Raw genomic sequence first — 24,236 nt, forward strand, 5'->3', positions numbered from 1 at the left:
AAATGGGAAGCATCAGTTCTGGAGAGATTGCTTCCACACAGAATGGCTGCCAGTGAGTAACAACAGTTAGGAGCAGCTTTTCATTCTCACTGTTACGCTGAATTGAGCAGGAACAAAGTCTTCCAATGCATCTGAAATAGCCGAAACCTTATCAACTAATTCGAGACATGTCAGGAAAATGGAGCTGCTGTCTCATGGGAGGTGGGGGTGGGGGGTAAGTTACCCTTCATGGAAGCATGGAAGGGAACCAGGGAAAAGAGCAGAAGGGCTGACCTATCTGCTCAGTGTGCCCCATTATGTGAAGCACACCCAGGGACAGACCGTAGGAGAAAGCCCGTAGGAGACGAGTAAGAGCCAGGAAGAGGGGATAGGAAAGGGTTACAGTCCACCCTTCTCTGGTTTTAAACTCTACTGTTCTGATCAAACAAAGGCTTTCCTCTCTCAGCCTGCAGATCTAAGGGGTCAAGTACAAGTAGGTCTAAGAGGAACGCAGAAACACTAGGAAGGGCCTACTTTATAAAGCCAGTTGAAATAGATATAAAACCCGGGCAGAAGCACTGGCTCTCCTGTTTTAGAAATTCATGAGGCAGAAAAATATGTATCTGTGACATTCCTTAATAAACAGGAACAGGTGCTGTCCCCAGAGAATGGGAGGGAGGGGAGAGGGTGAAAACCCATGACCTTTTCCTCTGGGAGCCATTTCTCAGCGCAGATAGTTACTCCCTTTGACAGGAAAACAGACGGCAGATAACAGAGTCCATTTGCTCAAGGTGAATGAGCTGAGGGCTGTTCATTTTGCCCTGCTGCTTGTGGTGTTGTCTTCTGAAAGCCTTCAGAGCACTCGCCAAGCTGTGAGTTCCATCAGCTCAGCCATGGCATCTGAGGGAACTCGGGAAGAGGGAAGTGGTCTCACACTCATCCACTGAATCCCCAGTGTGATAGCATCAGGAGGCGAGACTTTGAGAGCTAGCTAGCCGAGCCTGGGTCCTGAGGGTGGAGCCTTCTTTATAGGATTCATGCAGTTACAAGAAGAGACATGAGAGCATACACTGCCCACACATTCTAGAGACCCAGTGAGAAGATGGATGTGTGAGAAAAGCACCACGCCTGCCAGGAACTTAAACATGGTCTAAGACAGTCTCGCCAGTCTCTAGAACGATGAGAAATAAACGTCTGTTGTTCAAACTACATAACCTACACACTGATTATAGCCAAGGGTGTTAAAGCAGCAGGTAATCATCCTGCCCTCGTCCTTTCGGAACTGGCTTCAGAATTCAGAATAACCTGAGGATAGAACCATGCCAGAAGACATCTTGTGGTGAGAGAGGGGACAGGAGAGTCAAAGGAAGGGATGGAGCGTTATGGAATGCTACCGTATCACTGCAGTTTTGCACTCCCGGTACCTGTGATTACGAGACTAAGGTCTGTACAAGACTGGGCCCGCCAATATTCTGCCATAGGTTGGAAAGGATCCAATGCTTCCCGTGGATCTATGCATGCTCAGTTCTAATGGTGGCTGGAGGGTGCGGGATAGAGGGCGGCTTCTTCAGTGGCGTAGCCGCCAGCAGTCACATGGTATTCCTCTAAATGATCCCATGACCTGTGCTGCTGTGACCGATTCCAATGAAACGCACTGGCTTACAACAAACAAACAAACAAACTCCTCGAGACATGGACGCAGAGGACTGGGTGGGACAAGAACGGGAACCAGTGTGACAAGAGCAGGCAGTGTTTCGGTGAAAACACATTCCATGCATCTATGTTAATGCCATAGTGAAGCCTACTGTTCATGTAATATAGTAACAAAAGACATATTGGCCATAGCAAGTCTTCACCTATCTCTCTCTCTCTCTCTCTCTCTCTCTCTCTCTCTCTCTCTCTCCCTCTCCCTCCCTCCCTCCCCTCTCCCCGCCCCCCCCCCCACTTCATACAGGGAAGTGTCCAGCGAGAACATGGCACCCAAAGGGAAGCTCAGTGGAAAGCAGACCAGGAGGAGCCCTCCATGGAAATTCTGCGAGCCGGCTCACCTTTGTTCAGGCGTCCCATCACAGTGAATTCAAAGTATTTGCTGTTGTCACTCGAGGAGTAGAGGCCAAAGATGGTGGCTGAGCTCTTACTCTGCAGCTTGAAGGTGGAGATGACATAGAGCTCGTGCAGGGTGGGGTCTGTCAGGACTGGCTGCAGGGCGGCCGGGTTCAGCCTCTGGCTGGAGGATGGCAGAAGGTCAAAGACTAGAGAGACGAGAAGGAAGTGTGTAGTCACTGAGGACTAACCTAGGGCAGGTGCTCTTCCTTTCGTTGTTCATTGGCGGGGGCGCACTTGACAATAAGCTCCGAAACAGCGTGAGCTCATCTTGCAGCTCCCTCTCCCCCTCCCTACCTCCCCCACCCTCCCCCTAGCCACCCCTACACTGACAAATTCACAGGTTCTTCCTGTCTTTAATGGCAGCTGGACATTTGAAGCAGAAGGAACACAGCACAATAGTTTTGACTTGCTATAGCCCTAAAGAGAAATCTAGATTTGCAAACACAGAACTGGATTTGGCTGAACAAGTGACTCTGAAAATGTCCACTAGGAAAAGAACTGAAAGCTTAAAGCACAGGGTGGGACGGAATGAGAGCAGCCAGCTAGGTGTTCCTCTCGTGTCCTCAAGCAGCACACTGCACTAATGAGGTCCTTTAGGTGCCTGCTGGGCCACAGCCAATTGCATCTTCAGTTCCATGACTTGACAGGGAGGAGGCAGAGCCCATGCCTGTGGTGGCGGACAGAGTATAGCAAAAGGACTAGCCACTTCTGTGAGGGCCTGTATGATTTTCCAATATTTCTGTTAAAAAAATCCCACCGAGGAAACAAAACAAAATGACGTGTGGTTTATTTGACTCAAATGTATCCAGAGGGACGGAGCTGGTTACAAGAGGTAAGTTCTGCGTTTGTATACTGTGGACTGTTTTTCGTCATGGAGGCAGAACTTTCTGAGCACCACTGATGTGGGAAGGGAATGTCCAGAGCCACTGAATTCTCCCTGTCAAAGCTGACGGGGACAACTTACAAAGAGTGCTTACTGAGACACACAGATATCGCTTGAACACTTCCCTGACTGGCTTGGAACTTCATCACCTACAGCTGTCTCTTGTCTACAGTAATCTGATTGTTAAAAGGGTGACGCTGATGGCCGACGGAGAGCTCTTACCCACCAGCAAGATGATAAGCATCCTCACAGAAAAATAGGCAATGCTTGTATGCCCGTTTAGTTAGTAATGACACAATTGCTAACTTAAACAACAGTATTTTTGCTCTCAAATTGGGAAAAGTTAAAAATACAGTAATACCTGGCACTGTAGGTGGGAGTTCAAGGTGTTCTCACATGTTCTGTTCAGTGAGACTTAAATTAGTAAAAATTCTCTTTTTCCGGTAGTGGGGATTGAACCCAGGGCCTCATGCACATAGACAGCTTCTCTATCACTGTGTCATGTCTTCAGGTCAAATCAGAAACATTCGGAAGGTAGTTTAAATAACAGTATCAGAGACTCTGAAACACGATGCCTCTTGACCCAACAAATCTACTTTAAAAATGTATTGGAAGGGGATATAGATAACAGACTTAGGCACAATATACTGACACTGTGATCTATAGATTCCTTACAGGTGTGTAAGGGACTGGGTGAAACTAGAAACTGGGAATATGGAAGCCCTCTGGGCTGAGTACTTTGCTGTGAAAATGTCAAGAGAAGGACTTTACAGTCAAAGCAATGGCTGGTGTCAGTCCAAGCCGTCAGTTGTCCAATAAGATGCTAAGTATTGATATCAAAACACCAGTGACAAATTTGGTGTCCTACACTACAAAACAGACTAAATTAATTTTGGCCCAGGATTTTTGAAATGCAGTTAATTCATACGGAAATAGGAAAATGTTCGTGGTAAGTTTTAAAAGTTACAAAATTATATAGATGTAGAACATGCTATCTTTAGTGATTTATCTGTTTGGACAAATATTTAAAACAAAAGTTAATTCGATAACATCTTCACATTAACTGTAGCTACTTGTAGGTTGTATAAGGCTTTTTTGTTTATTTTCTGGCAATTGTAGTTAATTTCTTTTGACAATGAACAAGCATTGCTTTCTACTAAAATATTAATAAAATTTTAAGGCAAACAGGAAAAACCGTAGTTACTCGAGAATGTCCATTTTTTTTTTTAAACAGATAATTTATTTCCAAGCTGGATCTCTGCCGTTTCTTTCTCCTAGAAGCCCTCACATAATAGTGATTTTAATACTAAACAGGTTGAAAAGCAAAGTATTTCATGTATCCTAGTATCCCACATCCTCAAGCTACAAAAATAGGTTTTTAATTTCTAGAGAATCGAAAATTTATCATTCCCACCAATGGGGGATAAGGTTGAACAAAAGCGATGTACTTGAAAACTCCGTTCTAGATAAGAAACGGATGTAAAGGGGTTGGGGATTTAGCTCAGTGGTAGAGCGCTTGCCTAGCAAGCGCAAGGCCCTGGGTTCGGGCCCCAGCTCCGGGAAAAAAAAAAAAAAAGACGTAAATTCAGAGTTTGAGAACTGTCTTCAGAGCTGGACTCCTGATGCTTCCTGCTGTTCCAGCTCGGTCAGGCCTGTGATCTAGCTGGCTCTACGTGAGAACTTCAGTCTGCCTGGCTCCTAGTCTGATTCATTTGTTGCTCTCTAGAGGCTGAGCTGGGCTTAGTGAGCAATGACTTCAGAGAGCATTTTGAGGAGGAAATAAGACACTACCGTTTCCTATTAATGCTAGAACAGTTCAGTAAAAGTACCGGGATCCAAGCAATGAGCCTTTAGTGTTAGAGGTGAGATTACTGCTACTGATGAGCATGGAAATTGAATACCTGCTAATTTAGGTGTAGCAGCTTGCCTCAGAGGGAAAGGAGATAAGTGAATTAAATCAGTTGAGCTGCTGATTGCCGACTTGATAACTCTATAAAAGAATCTACCAGAAACCTGACTTAATCAGATTGTCTACAGCAACTAAGTTAACGGGGTAAGTTAAGTTATATCACTTGCACTCAAGTCTCCACAGAACTGTCAGGTCTAAGAAGCAGAATCCAAACCTAACCTACACCACAAAGTCGTGTGCTCCAATGTCAAGAATTTATGTAACAGAAAAATATTATATAATAGAAAATAACCCCTGGACTTCAGTGCAGTGAGTGGTGGCCACTGTGGTGGCATAAAGGGAACACAGGCTGCCTGCCCTGGCATGCTTTGCTCAGCCTCGGAAAGGAAACATTTTACTCCTCCGGTGTTTCTTCTAGCTTTCTCCATTCTCAGTCCATAGTAAAACAACCCGGGCGCACAACCGGCGCCCAACCCGCGTCAAGAGGAAAGGCAATGTGCACAGTCAGAGCCCTGAGATCCTTCCTGGCTGTAGCAATTGCTTCCTTGTGATCTTTACAAGAAATTTTGCTTAAACTTAAGTGCTTTCTACCTGAAAATTATTCCAACTCCCTGTCAAATATTGATTTTTTTTAACTTTTCAAGTCCTGGGGGCGGGTTTTGCGGGGGGGGGGTTGTTAAATTAGCCTTTGAGTATAAGGAGAAGCGCAGGAAGGCGGGTAGAGTAAAGCAGTGTTGCTCTGAATTGTCACTTAGTGCCAGAGCTTCCGGGAGAGAAGGGACTGGAGGGGACAGACACTGGTCTGCAGCCAACTAGGATTCCATCCCCTGCCAGAGGACCAAGGACCCTGTGGCACATTCTGCAGTGAATGATGAAATAAGTTTGCACACCCTTCAAACTATAGTTCAAGGAATTGGTCCTGTGGTTGGGTAGTGGAATTGGAGAAAATTCTAGACTTTCATCATCACTTTCAATAATGTTGTACTTCCTTCCATTCTGGTCCCAGAGGAACAGAGAGGTGCATGGTGAGGACCCAGGAACCCAGGCAGAGCAGCGAGTGGCCCCTCTAGGTGATCTCGGGACAGCGACAGCGGGCTGGGTGCAGAAGGGACCAGGGGAGGCCACTTACCCTGGGGTGTGGCCTGGGCGCCCGCCCGCTGCCACGGCTGCAGGACCAGGTGCAGTAGGAGGAAGGCGGCCGCGCGTGGGGCTAGCATGGTCACTCTTCTGCTCCCCGAAGGCTGTACAGGCGACAGCGACAGCCTCTGTGTGGCTCTGCCGGGGTAGGGCGCTGTCAGCTGGCCTCGGGCAGTGAGCGGAGCAGGTGGCGAGCAGGGCAGCGCGCAGCCGTCGGAGGGGCGCTGGCTGCTGGGTTCCGCGGCCGCAGCCCGCGCTTTATGGTCCAGCCACCCGGAGCGGGGGGGGGGGGAGGGGTGCGGGGGAGGACCGAGTCGGGGCGGCCCCCTTGGCCAGGATCCCCCATTTGCCAGGAAGAGCAGGGGCGGCGGGAACCGGGAGCGGGGGGCCACCGAGGGAAACGCCGGTGCGGAGACCAGACAGAATGGAATGAGGTGGACAGTGGGAAGGGGTGGGTGAGGAAGGGAGGGATTTGAAAGGAAGAATAGGGAGCAGAGGATGGCAGAGAGGACCACAACGGAGGAGGCCAGTCCCCAGCCTTGAGCTCCTCTATTTTTTTTTCCTCTTAACTTTTTATCTTTTCTACAGAAACACCACTTGAACATGTCTCTAAAGTCTCCGATTGCTTTCCCGACTGGTCTCGACTGCTGAATCCCCCATAATTCTGCTTCCTGTGGTCCAGAGGGCAGTAGGATTTGTGTATTTCCACAAGCTTTTCTTGAAATTTTGAAATGATGACTTTTTTTTTCACCAAGTTTTGAGACACAAAGAACGACAAGCGGAAAGGGTTTTTATTTGTTTGTTTGTTTTGTTCTGTTTGTTTGTTTTTTTTTTAGGAGGGAGGGGTGGAAATAAAAACATCTCAAGGTATCCAGGCAGACAGTCAGGGATAGAGATGCCAAGCCTCGTGGATGATTTACTTCAGGCAACTTTGCAAAAGTACCCACCTTGGGCAGCTCAACGTCTCTAAGGTTCCGTTTGAAGTATGGAGGTAGGAAGACACAGCAGGGGCACCCGGTGGCCCTTCTTCCTCCAGGCGTCCTCAGAGGATGGCATGGATTAACTGAAGGGAAAAGCATTTGCAAAGCCGCAGTAAACATATTCCCTGTGTAACACTCCCCACCAGTGCAGAGGGCCCTTCAGGGTATTTCTAGACCTATCTCATTCGTCTCAAAGAATTCCATTTGTAGACTATCTACCACCAGCTGGGTGGCTAACCCACCATTCTCTCTCCACGTTTGCCAGAGTAATCCCTCTCCGGTTCTGATTGTGTTTAGAGCTAATAAGCCGGGGGCCTGAGCTGTCCTCCCAGATATCTTCTCTTCCGGGTCTGGTAACGCCTCCTCTGGGCTTTCTTTAATGTTGTTTCATCTAGCACATTAGACAGAATGGGTCACCATATGCCTACCAGTTAGAAATGAAAGCACACAAAAGGGGCAGGCATGCGTTCCTATGCACTACGACTGTAAATATGAGATGGGCCAGACTGTGGAATATCTTTTCAGGTTTCCAAACCGCATCTCGAGGTTAGAGGGGGTGGAGGGCTCCGGCCTATGCTATAAACAAAACAGCTCTGCCTTTCAGTGTTCTGTACGATTCACGCAGAGTAAGTTTTCCTTGAAGCGAGTGTATGAATATTTACATGTTTGAAAGCCAACATTCAGCTGGATGAATGCATTAAAATCTTTCGGGAGGTTTACACACACAGACACACACAGACACACAGACACACACACACACACACACACAGACACACACACAAAATTAGGTGACTACAGGGCACCAAAACCACAAGTAACAAAGCTTATAATGGTACATGGACATAATCCAAGGACTCAGAGCTTCAGAGAGGCAGGAGAATTATGAGTTTTAAGCCATTCTGGGCTACAAAGTGAATTCGAGGCTAGCATGTATTATATAGTGATACACCTTCCCCTCCCCCCAAAATAAAGCCAAGGGAACAATTGCTGTACTGCCTAACACCACAGCTTTCTCTGACACAGGATGGGACCACTCCCTAAGTGAGTCAATGAGCAAGGATCTCACTGTCCTGGGTGGTTTTGTTCAGTGTGTCAGATGTTGCTGTCCCCTCTCACATCAAATGCCATTCCTCCACACGCTGGCCAAGAGTCCGGATAAAGTGAGAAACGAGAGAGCACTGAGAAGGTAGACAAGAGTATTTCCATATCTCTGATCTGATGACTGTACCTTCAGTGTGATCCTGTAGTTCAGATCCACCATAGACCGAGCTCGTATCCTAGGGCTGTTTTCTCTCCAGCCACTGCCCCATGGCTCTCTGTTTGAAATCTCCACTCCTCATTTATTAAGCATTTTCTGACACTGAGTTTTTCCTACTTGAAATATCTTGAGCACTTTCTGCTTTTCTCACACGAGGAAGACTAAACTGTAAGATTTGGTACTGAAGGTTGGTACTGTTTGGTCTCGCTTGTTTTTTAAAGTGACCGTGTAGCTGTCTTAGAAACCTGTTCCTAGCAGGTTCCTAGGAAATCAGCTTGCACATGTAAGCACACAATGCATTTTGATTGAACTTGACTCTTAGGGATAATGGAGACATGAGAGAATGAAAGGACTTCCTGCTGGCTTAACAAAGTTATCTAGGGTTGCTTTCGGGGAACATTCACTTTCAGAAAGCTAAGCACTGAGGGGTCTTGGGAAGTTTCTCTTCACGTTGTCATAATCAAAAGGAAATGTGATTATAACAAAATGTATTAAATTAAAAAGCTATGGTGGAGGCATGCCTGCTACTACGCTGTGGCTGGCAGGCAGGTGGGCGCCAACGGTGAGCAAGTCCGTGTTGAAGAAGTGGGAGAGAAGGAAGCAGAACAGTTTGTGCACTGTGAAGAGAGTAGGGACTGGAAACATGAGGTGGGTGAGGACCGGCTTGGTGTGAGTAGCCTACTAGGCCACCTGAGGCCATGGTGACCCAAGGCCATAGTGACGTTCCTGGTCTGGGCTGCTGTCTAGGGCCATGTTGATGTCCAAGGGCAGCATAGAGCTGGTCTTGCCCCTCTCCTGGGTAGCATGGGAGATTTAGCTCTGGTGGCATGGGTGCAGGAGAGCTGGTCCTGCCCTTTGCCACCTGCTGCCGGCCAATGGATGGAACGGTCCCTTGCCTGAGCAAAGCAGGAGAACTGTCCCTGGTTGTGTGGGCAGAGGAGAACTGGTGGGCTCAAGAGAAGAATGTGGGCCCAAGCTACCACCCAGACCCGGATCCAGGGCTTTGAATTGGCCCACCCTACCCCATCTACGATCTGCTAGAGTGAGTAAAAGGGCAGGTTCTGCAGATCCAAAGCTGCAGGATCTCCATGACACAGGACAACAGGATATCCAAGAGGAGTCCCTGTGAGGATCCAGTGTGGAGAGTGTAGCAGAAGCCCGAGATCTGGAACCAGACCAATGACTCATTGCAATGAACATGTGTAAGTAAGGCTAAACAGCAAAGAGGTGTGCTGGCACCCTGTGACTCTCAGCTGCTGTGCTGAGGTGTTTTATTTACTTTATGTTTTCTTTGGGAGGGGGGAGGTTGCAAGGGCAGAGGATTGATATGGAGGGACAGGGAGATGAGTGGGACTGGGTTGGATGATGTGAAATTCCGAAAGAATCGATAAAAAGTTTTTAAAAAGTGGCGAAGAAGGCAAAAAAGAGTCAATCAGTTTCATGCCCGTGTTTCTTTGTTAAGATATTCACGGTTCCAAAGTAGATCGGAGACCTCAGTGTAAGACTGGAAACTGCCAGAGAACATTAGTATGAGTTTTTCAAGATACGGGCAGAGGCGGGGATTCTGTGAAAAAGACTCCACAGCATTTGTTAGAATCCAAACGCCACTGCACAGCAAAGGAGACAACCACCGGAGCGAAGAGACAGGTTCAAAAGTGAGGAGAAATGTTTGCCAACCACACATCATCAGGGGGTTAATAGCTAGGATATAAAGAGAACTCCAATAAATAAACAAATTCTCTCCCTCCCCTGTCTCTCTCCCTCCTCACATAAACACCATCATCACCACCACCACCACCACCAACATCAACATCATCATCATCATTATCATCATCACCACTACCACCACCACCATCATCATCCAATCAGTAAATGGGCCAGTGAATTGAACAGACAACTTGAAAGAAGAAACACATTTGACCAACAGATAATGAAAAAACATTTAATAGTCTTACTCATCACAGAAATAAAAATTAAAACATCTTTAGACTCCATCTCACCCTAGTCAGAATGACTGTCATAAAGAAAGCTTGATAACGAATGCTTCTGAGGATGAGGGAAGGGGAACCCTCTGCCCCGTTTGCTGCCACATGTTCACATAGCCAGAATGGATCCTGACTAGACATCCACCAACAGCTAAAGAGATAGAAGAGCTGGGCTGCATATATACAATGGAATACTCCACTACGAAGAAAAGTGAAACAATGAAATTCAGGAAAATGCATTTAACTGGAAACCATTATGTTAAAAGAAAAAAAGAAGCCAAGCTCAGAAAGAAAAATAGAATGTTTTGTCTTACACGCAATACCTGGATTTAAAATTTCTCTCTGAGTGTGTGCGCGTCTGTGTGTGTGTAAATCTGTGGTTGCACTTACACTGAGTTTTATCTCGTTATTTTAATAGCATCTGAATTTATTTGTTTAATTTTCCCAGCATCAGGCTCTGAGCCTCTGGGGATCATCTGATTACTTTCGAAAGCACCAGTGCAGTGTCCCATACTCAGTGATGATAGATCCTGGCTTCGATGTCTTTTTCTGAGCACTGTAACTGTGGATAGCAGCTATGGTGACACTAGTAGTCTGTGAAAATACGCAGTTGTTTAGAGACGTGGCTGGCCTGCTCAATGGGCTTTTAGCCGAAGTTCTGCAGAGTTCTCAACAGCACTGTCACGATCGTGTTTGCTTGCACCAACACCTTGCTAGCCTTGAAGAGGAGGCGTGTACAAAGTGACATGACCTGAGGCTAAGCTAACCTCGATCTACGGAGCGCTGACTCAGACAGAATAGCCAACCCCACGTGTGAGTTGCAGACCTTCATCACCCATTGATGGCAGGTAGTTCATTAGGCAGAGTCGTCATGGCAATGGATTACTAGTGTACACTGTTTTTCCTTCCCCACAGTATGCCATAATGAACAGCACGACTCAGTTTTTGATGTTTGCTGACAACTTTCAACTCTGTAACTTCTCTTTCATTTCACCCAACATCTAGGTAAATATGTTAAAAATGGGATCCACCCTTCGTTGTGTGCCTAGCCCCAGGTATGGGAACCAACCTCTCCCTACATCAGCAAGAGAACCCCACAGCTGTTCTCCTCTCCACTCTCTCTTGGGTCACATCTTGACCAGTGAGGGATCCCATGTCACTCTTTCTGAAGGAAGGCCTTATCAGGCAATCAATAAATATTTCCATGGCATCCTGCACAGCACATGTGCCTGGGATGGGGGACAGGGACTGGGATTGTGTGGGCCGTGCTCAATCTACTGTAGGGTGCCTACTGTGGGACAGTTGGGAACCTTAGCACATTTATTGTGCACACACACAGGAGGAAGAGTTATCTGATGTCAATAGGAGCTCTTGGGAGGAGCATAATCTCAGGCTGTAAGCATCTCTGAGGAGGAAGATGGAGTTAATGTTTCTGTACATGATGTCAGCATTTGCATGTGGACCAGAGCAAATTTTTATCAACTCCCATGGGTCTGAGGCACTGGGGTCCTTGACAGTAACATATATGGCTCAGGACTGACTTCCTCCGCCCTTCACACATCTCAGCCAAGCTGTGTGGCATCAGCATTGACCACAACATCCACACTTGGGATAAAAGCATCCAGGCTCCTCCCATAGGACAGCTATAACACTTCTTCATTAGTGGGAAAATGCACCTCTATTTGATACAGCTAAGTGGATGCTTTATACATTTTTGTTTACTGATGTATGTTACTCTCACTTATGCCAGATTTCTACTTGAATTCTAGAATGGATTATAAATGGGAATTTTTAACACAAAATGAAAAAGCTAATATGGTTTACATTCCCCTATGCGATGACATTTATACCAGAGCACTGGCTGTATGTGGATGCCGAACTCTTCTTTAGTTGAATGTTAATAATAAAGGAAAGGAGACTTGATGAAGTGACGGGAAAATAGCTTTCCTAGAAACTATTTAGCCCAAATAATGGTCCAGGAAATGGAGAAGGGGGTTTTTGATTAGTACACAATTAAACAGAGATTTTTTTTTTACTCCAAAATTTAGCAAATGCTTTGTTATAGCAATTAAGCATGGAGGATTAGGGAAACATGGAAAGAAGAGTGTAAAAATCACTCATTTTCATCCTCACCGGGGGTCTCGGTGGACTCTGCACAAAAGCTTGTCATTAAGCTTCTTTAATATGCGTTACTAAATTGTGTGTAAAATGCCTTAGAGAAAGAGCCCGAGATGCCGCTGTGAGCACATCTATTCGGCTAATAAATATGCTCACTGAACTCTCGAAGCCCAGAGAGTTTTGACAACCGGCATTTCTTAAATTAGCTCTCTCTTTCATTAGCCCACCGTCAATCCATCCACATGTGAATTCTGCAGTGGGGATGATAACAATAACAATGGTGTAGGAAAACCAAGTCCCGTGCCAGGTTTCCGAATGCTTTTGTTAAGAAACATGGCAGGGATGGGGTTGGGGATTTAGCTCAGTGGTAGAGCGCTTGCCTAGCAAGCACAAGGCCCTGGGTTCGGTCCCCAGCTCCAAAAAAAAAAAAAAAAAAAAGAAAGAAAGAAAGAAAGAAAGAAAGAAAGAAAGAAACATGGCAGGGCGTGTCTGTAGGGCATACATGAGAGCTGCCTCCAAGTTTTGAAACTGCATCGTGTAGCTGAGGATGGTCTTGAGGTTGCTAGGTAGCTGAGAATGGTTCTAAACCGCAGACCCTCTTGCCTCCGTCTCTTCTGTTGGGATGACAGGTTTGCATTCCCACACTCAGCTCAAATACGCGTGAATCCAAGGAAAGGAGTCCAGGAGTTGGGATCATTTCTTTTGATCTGTGTTGAGGTTCAACAGCAGAAGTTGTAAGCAAACGAAACAGTACTGCGTGAGCTCTTAAGCATATATATTTAACCTAACTAAAGTCCTAGCACCCAAGAGATATTATTAGTCAGCACGAAGATTGCCTCTCTCTGTAGCTCTAAAGGACTTAACTAGTTTCCAACTCTCCATTCGAAAGTTATGAATTTTGCTACCCACTAATTGACAAAAGTATTACATTCAAATGAAAGTTTGCCAGTTGAGCATAGAACGCTAGTTTATTTCTATTAATATTAACACAGTAGATTACCCAGCAAATTAATTGCTATGCGTCTATCCACTCAACTTCTATTGACATTCTTCAAGAATGTACCCAGTGCTGTTAGGCAACAGACACACAATGAACGGAGTACAAATTCCGCTTCCAGGCCACAGCCCTGGTCAGGCAAACAGGCAATAGAAAGAATACACAGGCTTCAGGGGAGGCATGCCATAGGAAACAAGGAGGGAATCCAGGAGAAGGCACATGATAGCTGGAGAGAGTTGGGAAGGCCTCCCCAAAAGAGGTGATTTTTTTTCTTTGAAGGATGCATCCTCCAGGTGACAAAGTAGGGGAGACCGTTGTGAGCAAAAGGATTGCTTGTCACATAAAGACCATGGAGGGAGATGTACAAAACCCTTCTGGGTTTCTGACCTTGGGTGCCATTCCCTGAGTCAGGGTGTAGCTTGAGCTTTGCCGTGTTGAGTTTAGGGTTCTCTTTTGATGCTCGTGAGGACTGGTCTGTGGGGTGTTCAGCGGCTTGAGTCTGTGTCTAAGTGGGGAGAATATGAGTCTGGGCATCAGTAATTTACTGATAGCAATTAAAACTATAAATATAGATGGGACAACTTAGAATCGGTGTGTAAGCCAAGAACGGGTAATGGGGGATGCTAAGGATCCCCTGACATTGCGAGAGCAAGAAAAGAAGCAGCAAATGTAACAAAACTGCAGGAACAAAATCTGGAAAGCGGTGTCAGGGAAGCGCCGTAAAGTAGTTGGGCAGGGTATGCAGTAAACACTTCTGGATGCGCCTGGGGTAAAGCTGGGCTGCAGAGTGCATGGTCAGCACCCATGAGGGCCTGGCTTCCATCCCTGGCACCAAACAACAAATAAAAATTAAAATCTACCGTGCATTAAACGATACAGAGGTTATTGTTGGCCGCACCGAAGGAAGCGGTTTGATGGAGCACTGGGGTGGGGGGCAGAGATCCGCCATGACAGTGAGGGTGAAGACTTGGGAGTAGGGACAGCAGAACCCCTGACTGTCGAGAGGCATGCCTTTGGGGTGGAAGAAGGAGGTAGGGCAGTGGCTGTGGCTGATAGATGATGCCAATTGGAGTGAAGTAGACCCTCTGGGCAGGGGAAGTTCACACGTGATGCCGGTTCATCAACCACACTAAAAGAATAACCAGCAGGGTTTGGTGGCCTATGAAATTTGATACTTTATTTGTTTTTCTGTATAGTTAAAAATTTTCATGGTGGCTGTTATCTCTCTACCAACACAGACTTCACATGGATGAGGGTGGTCTGTAACAGACTGTAACAATCCCCACCGGGAGTTCATGACTTCCTTTCTCATGAAGTCCACAGGAAGACTCAGACAAGCTTCAGCCAGTTAACAGTGTTGTAATTCAGGTTCAGCTACTGAACTTTCCTCACAGCTGCAAGATTGGGGCTGAGGCTCCCCCCTCCCTCTCCCTCTCTCCCTCTCTCCCTCCCTCTCTCCTCTCTCCCTCCCTCCCTCTCTCCCTCTCTCTCTCTCCCTCTCTCTCCCTCTCTCCCTCTCTCTCCTCAGAACTATCCGCTATTCCACCGGACTCCAAAGGTCTTATTGTCTAGCACTGAGTCATCGTCACATTCATACTTTTTCTGCCACAAAAGGAGAAGGTGACGCCTCTGCGTTTATATTCTCTGTTATGTGAGGTGGATTCCATCAGGAAGGGAGAAGAGAACAGACTGTCAGCTCCATGTCCTCCATGACCACTGTGCTCACTGGGTAATTCCTGGCGGGTCTCTGGTGAATGGTTTTTATTTTCCTGGGAGGTTTATAGTGCCATAAAACAGATGTGAGGTTTGAGAGGAAAAAAATGTTCTGGTCAATCAGGTACAAGTGAGAGTACGGGGAAGAAATAAGACAAGGGAAAATAGAGGTCAGAAAGAGAGAAGATGGATTCAATTTCTGCCATTTAATTAAAGAGGATTTAATGTGGCTCATAGGCCAAATATAGTCATCGCCTCTCTTACTAGGGCCAGGAGCCAAGAATGGCTTTAAATGGTTGGCGGAAGAGTAATATTTCTGACACGTGAAAAGTATGTGAATCCCAATAAAGGTTGATTAGACCCAGTTATGCAGCTCTGTCCATAGCTGTTTGAGTGACCCAGTGACAAAGAGGAACCGTTGTAGAGAGTCTCAGGCCTGCAAGAAGCCAACAGAATTCCTCTGTTCTCCTCTTCGCCAGGAAAAGTTGCTGGCCACAGCAATCCCTGTCTATCAATGAGACACTGGATGGCTAAGCAGAATACCTGGGAAGGAAGGGGAACCAGAAGCCAGTGGGCCTCTGTGGTTGGTATTCTGCCAGCTCCCTTCCTAAGTTCTCCTCAGGCCTCGGGCATGGGGCTGACGTCACCATCTGACTTCCTGGTTCCGCAATTCTTCACTCCTCTCTCTCTAGCTACTATATTAAATATTAAAATGGGCCAGCTTCATATCAACAGAGGAGAAGTGGGAGAAGCTGATCTTCTGATCTATCGAACGGGAGAACAGACTTCATCGTTTCAGTTGAATTTATGACTCTTTGAGATCATTTTGTCATGTATGTTAGTTAAAAAGGAGTTTTTTATTTGAGAGATAGAAGAGGAGAGGAAAGAGAGAAGAGAGAAGAGGGGAAAGAGAAAGAGAGAGAGAGAGGGAGAGAGAGAGAGAGAGAGAGAGAGAGAGAGAGAGAGAGAGAGAGAGAATAGTTTTCCATGGTGGGTATCACGAGGAGTCATGGTGATTATTCTAGCTGACACCTTTAAAAGCTGGCTGGCGGGGAAGAAAACACATGTGGCAAATCTAATGAGATGAGTTTTAGCAGAAAAAAGCATGGTCATTCATTCATTCATTGTTCATTCATTCATTCATTCATTCATTCATTCATTCATTCCTTTCTCATACAATACATCCCTACCACAGCCTTCCTTCCCTCCACTCCTTTTATTTCCCACCTTGCCACACCAACCCCAGTAGACTCTGTGTGACAAGTTCCGCAGACTGAGGTGAAAACTTCAAAAGAAGGAGGCCTCTTGGAACCAGTTGTGGAACTCTTGGCTGGAGCAGAATATCGAACCGTAGTTCTCATGGCAATTTGTCTGTTCTATCTTTACCCTTTTCTCGCTCTTAATCATGACATGTTCCTGATAGCCTAGACTGGGACTTTTATGACCTTATCTATGGGGAAGGAGGTGTTTTACTTCACAAATCATTTACAAAAATCACATAACGGTGGTAAGACAGACAAAAACTTTCCCGACAATAAATGGTCTTGTATGGCTATGCGTGTGTTGTCGGAGGTGGGCTTTGGCATATTGGTAAAGAAAGCCTTATTTTAAGAGAAGAATTAAAAATATTTTAAATTAAACCTTGAAGATTTGTAAAGAGCAGGAACTAGATGTAAGATTATGATTGCCCATAAAGATGTATTAACTTGTTTAGGAATTAGATGTTACCTGTTACGTCCGTGATTGCTTTATTGGACACACTTTTTAGAAGTTGAATGCTCAAATGATTTTGTATCTTCTTGTACCAAATGATGATGATATTTGTTCTATTGGACTGCTTTACTGAACATCCTTTCAGAATTGTAAAACCTGTTTCCCTATGCATAAAAACCCTTGCTTGAGAGATGCAAAATACACTCAGATTCAAACTGCCTCTGTGCTTGTTTCTGTTTGTCGCCATCGGATCCTTACCCACCTAGTCTTCAAGGACCCTCGTCCCGGGGACCCCCACACCCGGCTGGGGTGGTCCGTGGGGTCCCGTGGCACCACCTCCCACCTTTGCTCTCCCCCAGATCTACTGCTCCTCCATTTCCCTTCAGAGAAGAGCAGGCCTCCCAGGGATATCGCTGAACTTGAACTGCATAACAATATGCAATAAAACTAGCCACAGACTCTCACACCCAGGCTGGGCGAGCTGACCCAGCAGGAGGAAAAGGGTCCCACGAGCAGGCAAAGGATTCAGAGACACATCCACTCCCACGAAAACTCCAAGCTAAACAACCACAACAGACATGCAGAGGACCCAGGGCAGGCACTGACCTGTGAGTATGGAAGAATATATCATTAGGAATAATTTTACAGACTTTTTTTTGAAACCAGTCATGCTGGTCTCCAGAAGGACAGATTTCCTTCAACTGTCTTTCTGAAAGTGTCTCCCATTCCCACTTATACCTCATACCCAGAGGTGGTCAGACTAATTTCCTGGGTCCCCTGGATGGAAGGGGCCGTTCCTCCTAGCAACAGCTTCCGGAGTTCACTTACAGCTTTGGACCGGCTTCCCTGAGGGCTAAGACTCATTCCTTGGCCATAGCAGAACATTTCAACGGTGTGATCCTCTGAGGTATCAGCAGTCTGCAGACATGCTCTATGCTCTCCGGCACGACAAAATTGCTATCATATTGAAATCACTGTAGCTCCCTACAAGTTTGGACTTGTTGACATTCCCCATGGAAGGAGTGCTTTGGAGGTGCATATGGTATTGGACCCCCATCTGTGACTTCAGTCACTCCCTCCTGGCCTCGCCCCACTCCCAGGTGCATGTAATCCTGCCCCAGATAGTTCCCGAGGTGCTGGTGTTTCTAGGAGGTGGAGTGTAGGTTAAAGAAAGGGTTTTGTCTATGCCACTCTGGGGATGTTGTCATGCAGGCTGGGGTGGAACTTCTCAGTAAGACAGCTACGTTGGAGTCACCTCTGTGTCTGTAAGGGACCTGGACATTGGTTCACCATTGCTGGGCTTGAATGGAACTGCTTCTTTATCTGGAGCTGGTACCTAATGCAGGGTGAGTAGATATTTGTTTATTTCTTCCCAAGAAAAGCCTTGCAGGGGTCTGGGATTGCAAGTGCACTTTTCATATTTATATGTTCTTGTGTTCACACTTACACGTGCATTGTGTAAACACCCACCTCTCTCTCTCTCTCTCTCTCTCTCTCTCTCTCTCTCTCTCTCTCTCTCTCTCTCTCTCTTCCGTAGAAGAATGCTATAAGGTTTTACCTCTGAGTAACCCACATCATGATCACAGCCAACTTTAACTCATTCAGATCTGGAGCCCCGTCTTATACCTGGTTTCACTTAGCCTTTAGAACAACGAGGCTAAATATATAGAAGCTTTAACTTCCACCAGGCAGACAAGAAAACTCAGAAGTTGTGGAGGTTGAACCATCTTTCCCCCAAATGCCAGAGTCTGATTCAAATTTAGGCCTTCAGTCCCCAGGTCAGGCACCCTTCTACACTGCTCTCTACCTTTTGTGAGGTTCATGAATAAACCTGGGTTTTGGCTTGACCTAAGCTGAGGGCATAAGAATGAGTTTCTTGTAATTAACATAACTTATTTCTTCTAACTTAAGTGAAACCCCACATTCTATTTTTGACATTTTCTATGCTTTAAACAAATCTCAATTTAAAAAAAAATCATGAACCAAGGAACCTATTGAACCTACCATGAAAGCTATTTCTTTCTCTCTTTTTTTTGTTAGATTTTTTTTTAAATGAAGGCTATTTCTATTATGATTCCAATATATGATAGCCTCACCCTGGCCCGGGAAGGACCTCTCATGTGACCAGTTGCTTGGAGAAGCAGTCCTAAGAGAGACTCCTGGTGTAAAAAGCCCAGCCCCAGCCCTCACCAGGGGTGTAGCCTTAGGGAGTTGCTTCACTTTCCTGTGGGGAAGGAGTATCAGTATCTGTTTCTTCATTGGAAAAAGAGCAAAATCTACATTGGAGTTAAGTCACTGCGGTGGTTTGAATAAGGTCGGCCCCCATAGACTCATATGTTTGAATGCTTAGCCATCATCAGAGTGGCCCTATTTGAAACAATTAGAAGGATTAAAAAGTGTGGCTTTTTTGGAGGAAGTGTGTCATTGGGGTTGGGCTTTGAGGTTTCAAAAGCCCAAGTCAGACCCAATGTCCTCTCTCCCTCCCTCCTTCCTTCCCTCCACCTTCCCTCCCTTCTTTCCCAATCTCTTCTTCTCCCTGCCTGCACACTGGAATGCAGCTCTTGGCTATTTTTCTAGCACCACATGTGCCAGCTTCTGTCTCAGCTGCCATGCTCCCACCATGATGATAATGGACTAAACCTCTGAAACTGTAAGTAATCCCCATTCAAATATGTTCTTTATAAGAGTTGCAGACAGTACTGTCACATTGTTCTCCCAATTAAGTGATGATTTGTTCCTACATTGGCTTTCTCTGAAATCAGGCACCTGCAGCCATTTCCTGATATGTAGAATTCTGAAATACTTCTGAGGACACCCAGGTAAGCAACTAATAATGTCCTCATTAGGATTGCCTATGGCTCATTACTGCATGGCCTTGGGGAACCTTTAAAGGCTTGTCTCCCAGGGGTTGGGGATTTAGCTCAGTGGTTGAGCACTTGCCTAGCAAGCGCAAGGCCCTGGGTTTGGTCCCCAGCTCTGAAAAAAAGAATAAAAAAACCCAAAAAAACCAAAAAGGCTTGTCTCCCTAGCCTGCTGCATCCTTCTGGTGCTGGTACTACCCATGAATGTTGTGAGTGGAGATGTTGGTCAAAGATTGAGTAAAAATATGCAAGCCTAGTATTAAAAAATCACCATTGTTGGTTAACTTGGTAGAGTACAATGTTTTGCTTGCATTCAAATTTACTAATCTAGCATACATCATATTTGCCTAGCACTGTTCCTCTAAAGTGGGAGGAAATGGAGAGGTATGGGCTCCTGTGTCAACCTTCAAACTTATGAAGATATTCTCTAAGGGAAGAGGCACCCAACCCTCTTGTAAAACATAGGGACTTGGGCAATCTTTGACCTCATAGAAATTGTTCTCTTAGGGAAGGGACACCCAACCCTCTTGTAAAAAGTAGGGAAGGACGTGGTCTTAGAGTGACTGTTACTGCTCTGATCACAATGTGTACAGCACCTTCAGCTACCGTTGCAGACTAGACCCTGAAAACCTGAGCTTCACACTCAGCAGAGGCTGTTACTACAGATAGGAACTCGCCAGTCTCACTCCAGGGCTCCTGTGGCACATGTACAGCCAGGTGTATCATCTGATCCTCAGAGGAGCAGCACAGACACGAGGTGTTGGTTTAGGTCATGGCCAGTTACAGCTTGTAATAGACATTCTAGGATAATTTGTCTGTGAGGATCCAGCTGCAGGACTTCATGGACAGTTATGATTCCGACGTTTGGTGGTTTTGAATAGATAGCTTCCTTTTCTATTTATTTCTTTCTCTTTGCGGTACTGAAGATGGGTTCCAGAGCCTTGCCCATGCTAGGTAAGCACTGCACTGCTGAGTCTATTCACCACACACTCCTGCTTGTCAATGGGGTGTAATAGTATAGCTGAGGAAGGGAAGTGCACATCCTTCTGGAGAGCCGAAACATCCAAGCGTATGACAATTAAAAACACCATAAGAATTATGGGCTTCAGTAATCTGTCCTGTAATGTAAGCCCTAAAGAGAAGGAATGTGCTGTGTTTCTCAGAGCTGTTGTCCCTGGGTCTTGTGAAAGGTGTTTACAATGTGTGCAGAGACCATATTCTGTGACCCAGAATCGTTATAGATTTCTGCTAGGGAATGTTGAATTATAAATATATAATAATCTGAATAACTAAGCTTAGTAAGATTGGTATGCTGGGATATTTTTTAATGGTGAGACAATTGTATTTGAAGGCATTTTAGGTAAATACATGGAATTTCTGCTATAAGGCCAATGGCTTCTTTCAAGTCATGTGGAAATGAATATTTCCCCTAACATTGCTTCTTGTTGTAACTAGCTAGTTTAATCTCTGCGAGAACTGGAAGAAAAATAATTGTAATTTAATTTCCATTTAAAATGCTGTTGCTTGGGCTTGTGAGATGGCTCAGCTGGTGAGAATGTCTACTGCCTAGTCCAAAGGCCCCAGTTCGATCCCCAGAACCAACAGTAGAAGGTAAGAAATCACTGCCACAAGTGATCCTCTGACCTCCACTTGCACACCATAGAACACGCACGCACGCACACGCACATCCTTATGCACTCTCACACACGCTCTATAAAGATACCATGAGTGGTCTTTAAAAGCAATGACATGTCTAGGGTAGAAAATACTCTTGGAATTCAATGAACTATTGAGACAGTGATAAAGCAGGGGATTTATAGAGGCCAAGGAAAAATTAAAGTGCGAACTTGAGATGAGTGAGCGCTCAACTGGGTCTTACCTTGAAGGTGCCAGGAAAACTCTGGGCCTTCTGCTTCTGCAGCCCAGGGATGATGGGATTCCTACAAAGCCCAGGGTTTCCTTCAGGTGAAGAGTCTAGTAGCAGAGATTGTCCAGAACTGGAGCCTTAGGGAGCCTCACTTTGGATATAAGGTAGACAAGAGAGTGCCTCTCGCCTCAGAAGGCCAGCAAGTGGGGACTCTGCTTGTTGTCATCTTGGTTGTGCTGAGGAGGAGGGAATTTCTCTGGGATCTGAAACTAGGATTCTCCATGGTGTTGGCTTTGTGTATCTGCCTTTATGCCCCCACCCAGCTTTATAATTTGAATGTTTTCAAACCTATAAAATGGTGGAAGGAAAAGAGTCATCGATTTTCCGCCTCCCTTCCCAGCCCCATCTCAGTACATTTCTAGGACTTTTGTTGTTCTTTTTGCTTAGAGGAAGATTCTAAACACAGGATGTTTAACTCTTAAGTACTCCAGTAGGTATCTCCTAGAGTAAAGCAATCTATATAATGAAATATCATTATCTCACTTGCAATAAATAATTCTGTAATGATGTTTAATGCAGCCCACATTCTAAATTCCCAATTGTCCCCCAGAACAATCTTAACCCAATAAAGCATATTATAGGCATTTGATTGCTTGTTCTGTCTTTTTATTTCTTAGCTTCTTTTAACTTAAAACCCTATCTTGCACTGTGTGTGTATGTACATGTGTGTGTATATATGTGTGTGTATGTGTGTATGTGTGTATATGTGTGCATGTACGTGTGTATGTATGTGTGTATTCATATGTGTGTATGTATGTGTGTGCATGTGTGTGTGTACTTGTTTTTGTTTGTGCACATCTGTATTCAGGTGCTTAAACATATGTGTGCCCTGTGTGGCTGGGCCGGAGGTTGACTTTTGGCACCTTCCCCTTCACCTTATTCTTCGAAACAGGGTCTCTTTGCACCCGGAGGGGATCAAGGAAGTTGGTCAGAGTTACCAAGGAGTCCATCTGAGGTCAGCCTCTGGCCTCCCCACACAGGCACACTCACAAACACCCACCACACCCACCTCTTCAGATATTTGTGCATGGATAGCACATTGCCAAGTTTCAGAGATAGTGGCTTTTATTTCTCTGAATTTTCCTCAGATAAAGATGTAAGAGATTTCTGTCAAATTTAAGTGTAAAGTTTCTTTTTAAAGCCCCACTGTTTATTTGTGGATGCTTTCTTTATGGGTAATCTGGCCTTTGCTTTTGCCACCAAGATGTCAAGCCTACACACCAATCTTTGCATTAACATCCTGGTTCCTGGGGTCAGTCCATTGGCTTGGATTTAGACAGATGTCCTACTGATTTCTGTGACTATAACCACACTTCTGTCATGTATATATAATGTTCTTGTGTTAATCAGTGCTCTCAGCACCAAGGATCATAAAATAAAAATACTGATTGACTCTGACCGTCCTGTACTATCAAATATTCATCTGAGATTTAGTTTTTGTGTGAAAATCAGCACAAGCATCCCATTACTTTTTATAAAATTATATGTAGATCAAAGAGCTATTTTTTAAATCACTGTATGGTTTTCAAAAATCAACAAATGCTTGACTTGTATACCAATTTAAAAACACATGAATACCAGAATACACAGAGTGTATTGGGTGAAATGGGGTCCCAAGCGGGAAAAGACTGTTCTGTACCAACTGTCTTTTCTAAAGTTCATCCAGGTTGGAGTGACAACCAGCTTGTGTGAGCATGGGGATTTCAGTGGCTGTGAACTGAAAACCTTTAACAAGATGGTATTAATATCTTACCAGACCACCTTTCTGCACCAATAATATACACATATTCTTCATCTTTTATGATGAACACACTTCTGCCTCTCTGATAAAGAACTGATAAAGAACCTGCCCTTCTCTGATATAATGAATATAATAAGATCTCATCTCACTTGATTCAATTTATTCTAAAAATAATACCTCTTCTCAGAGCAATCCCACTCAAAAACCCAGCTGAGACATTCAAAAGAACATAGAGAATAACCGTGAGGAGAAAGAACCCAGAACGAGCACTTTGAGGTTCCCGAGTAGGTGTTGACTGTGGGAAGGGAACACTGGAGTAGCCCCAGAACACGAGGCTATGGGAGGAAATGGCCTTTGTCTGTGGAGCACACATTGTGAATTAACACAGCATGGAGTCCTACCTTTTCAAGCACGGTACTTCTATCTCACATGCATAGATTAAAATATCAACATGTTCCAGGAAAGACCATTACTAAAATTTGGCGATCTGTGGTTTAGGTCCAGGAGGCAAAGCTCATTGATGATTGTTTGGTCGGTCCAGGGAAGTGTTGTTTCCTGACCCTAAACACAGGTCTTCTGGGTTGAGAGGCAGTCACGATTACACGGTGAGGTTGGGTGAACCAGTAGATTACAGGACCACCCTGGGAAGCATCTTCACTTGCTGTTCACCAAGCAGGGTTCTGTTAGATTGATGTCCTTGTCATTTGTCTGAGAATGAACTCGCTGGCTTGGTGCTGATGTCCACCTTGCAATAGATGCCTTACAATTCATTTTCAATTCAGTTTCAATTCATTGTCATTTCAGTGTCAGATTGGCTACCAGTTTACCTCCTGGCTCCGTCAGACACTGATAGGAAAGCCGGCTTTCAATTTCTCCAAGGCAGATGCTCTGACCTTAGTCTGTAGCACGTTCACATTGGAACAAAGCAC

General features: G+C 45.3%; 1 protein-coding gene across 1 annotated transcript in view; it reads right to left on the bottom strand.

Moving 5' to 3' along the window:
• The window catches only part of Thbs4 (thrombospondin 4), a 42,127-nt gene extending 35,859 nt beyond the window's left edge, over nt 1-6,268 (bottom strand). The window contains exons 1-2 of the mRNA NM_017133.1: nt 6,007-6,268; nt 2,028-2,231 (exon numbers count right to left, since the gene is read on the bottom strand). Coding sequence (NP_058829.1) covers nt 2,028-2,231; nt 6,007-6,094 — 292 coding nt within the window. The 5' untranslated portion in view covers nt 6,095-6,268. The remainder of the gene's footprint in view (nt 1-2,027; nt 2,232-6,006) is intronic.
• Nucleotides 6,269-24,236: the final 17,968 nt, after the last annotated feature.

The sequence above is a fragment of the Rattus norvegicus genome, chromosome 2 (assembly GCF_036323735.1).
Source record: "Rattus norvegicus strain BN/NHsdMcwi chromosome 2, GRCr8, whole genome shotgun sequence".
NCBI lineage: Eukaryota > Metazoa > Chordata > Mammalia > Rodentia > Muridae > Rattus > Rattus norvegicus.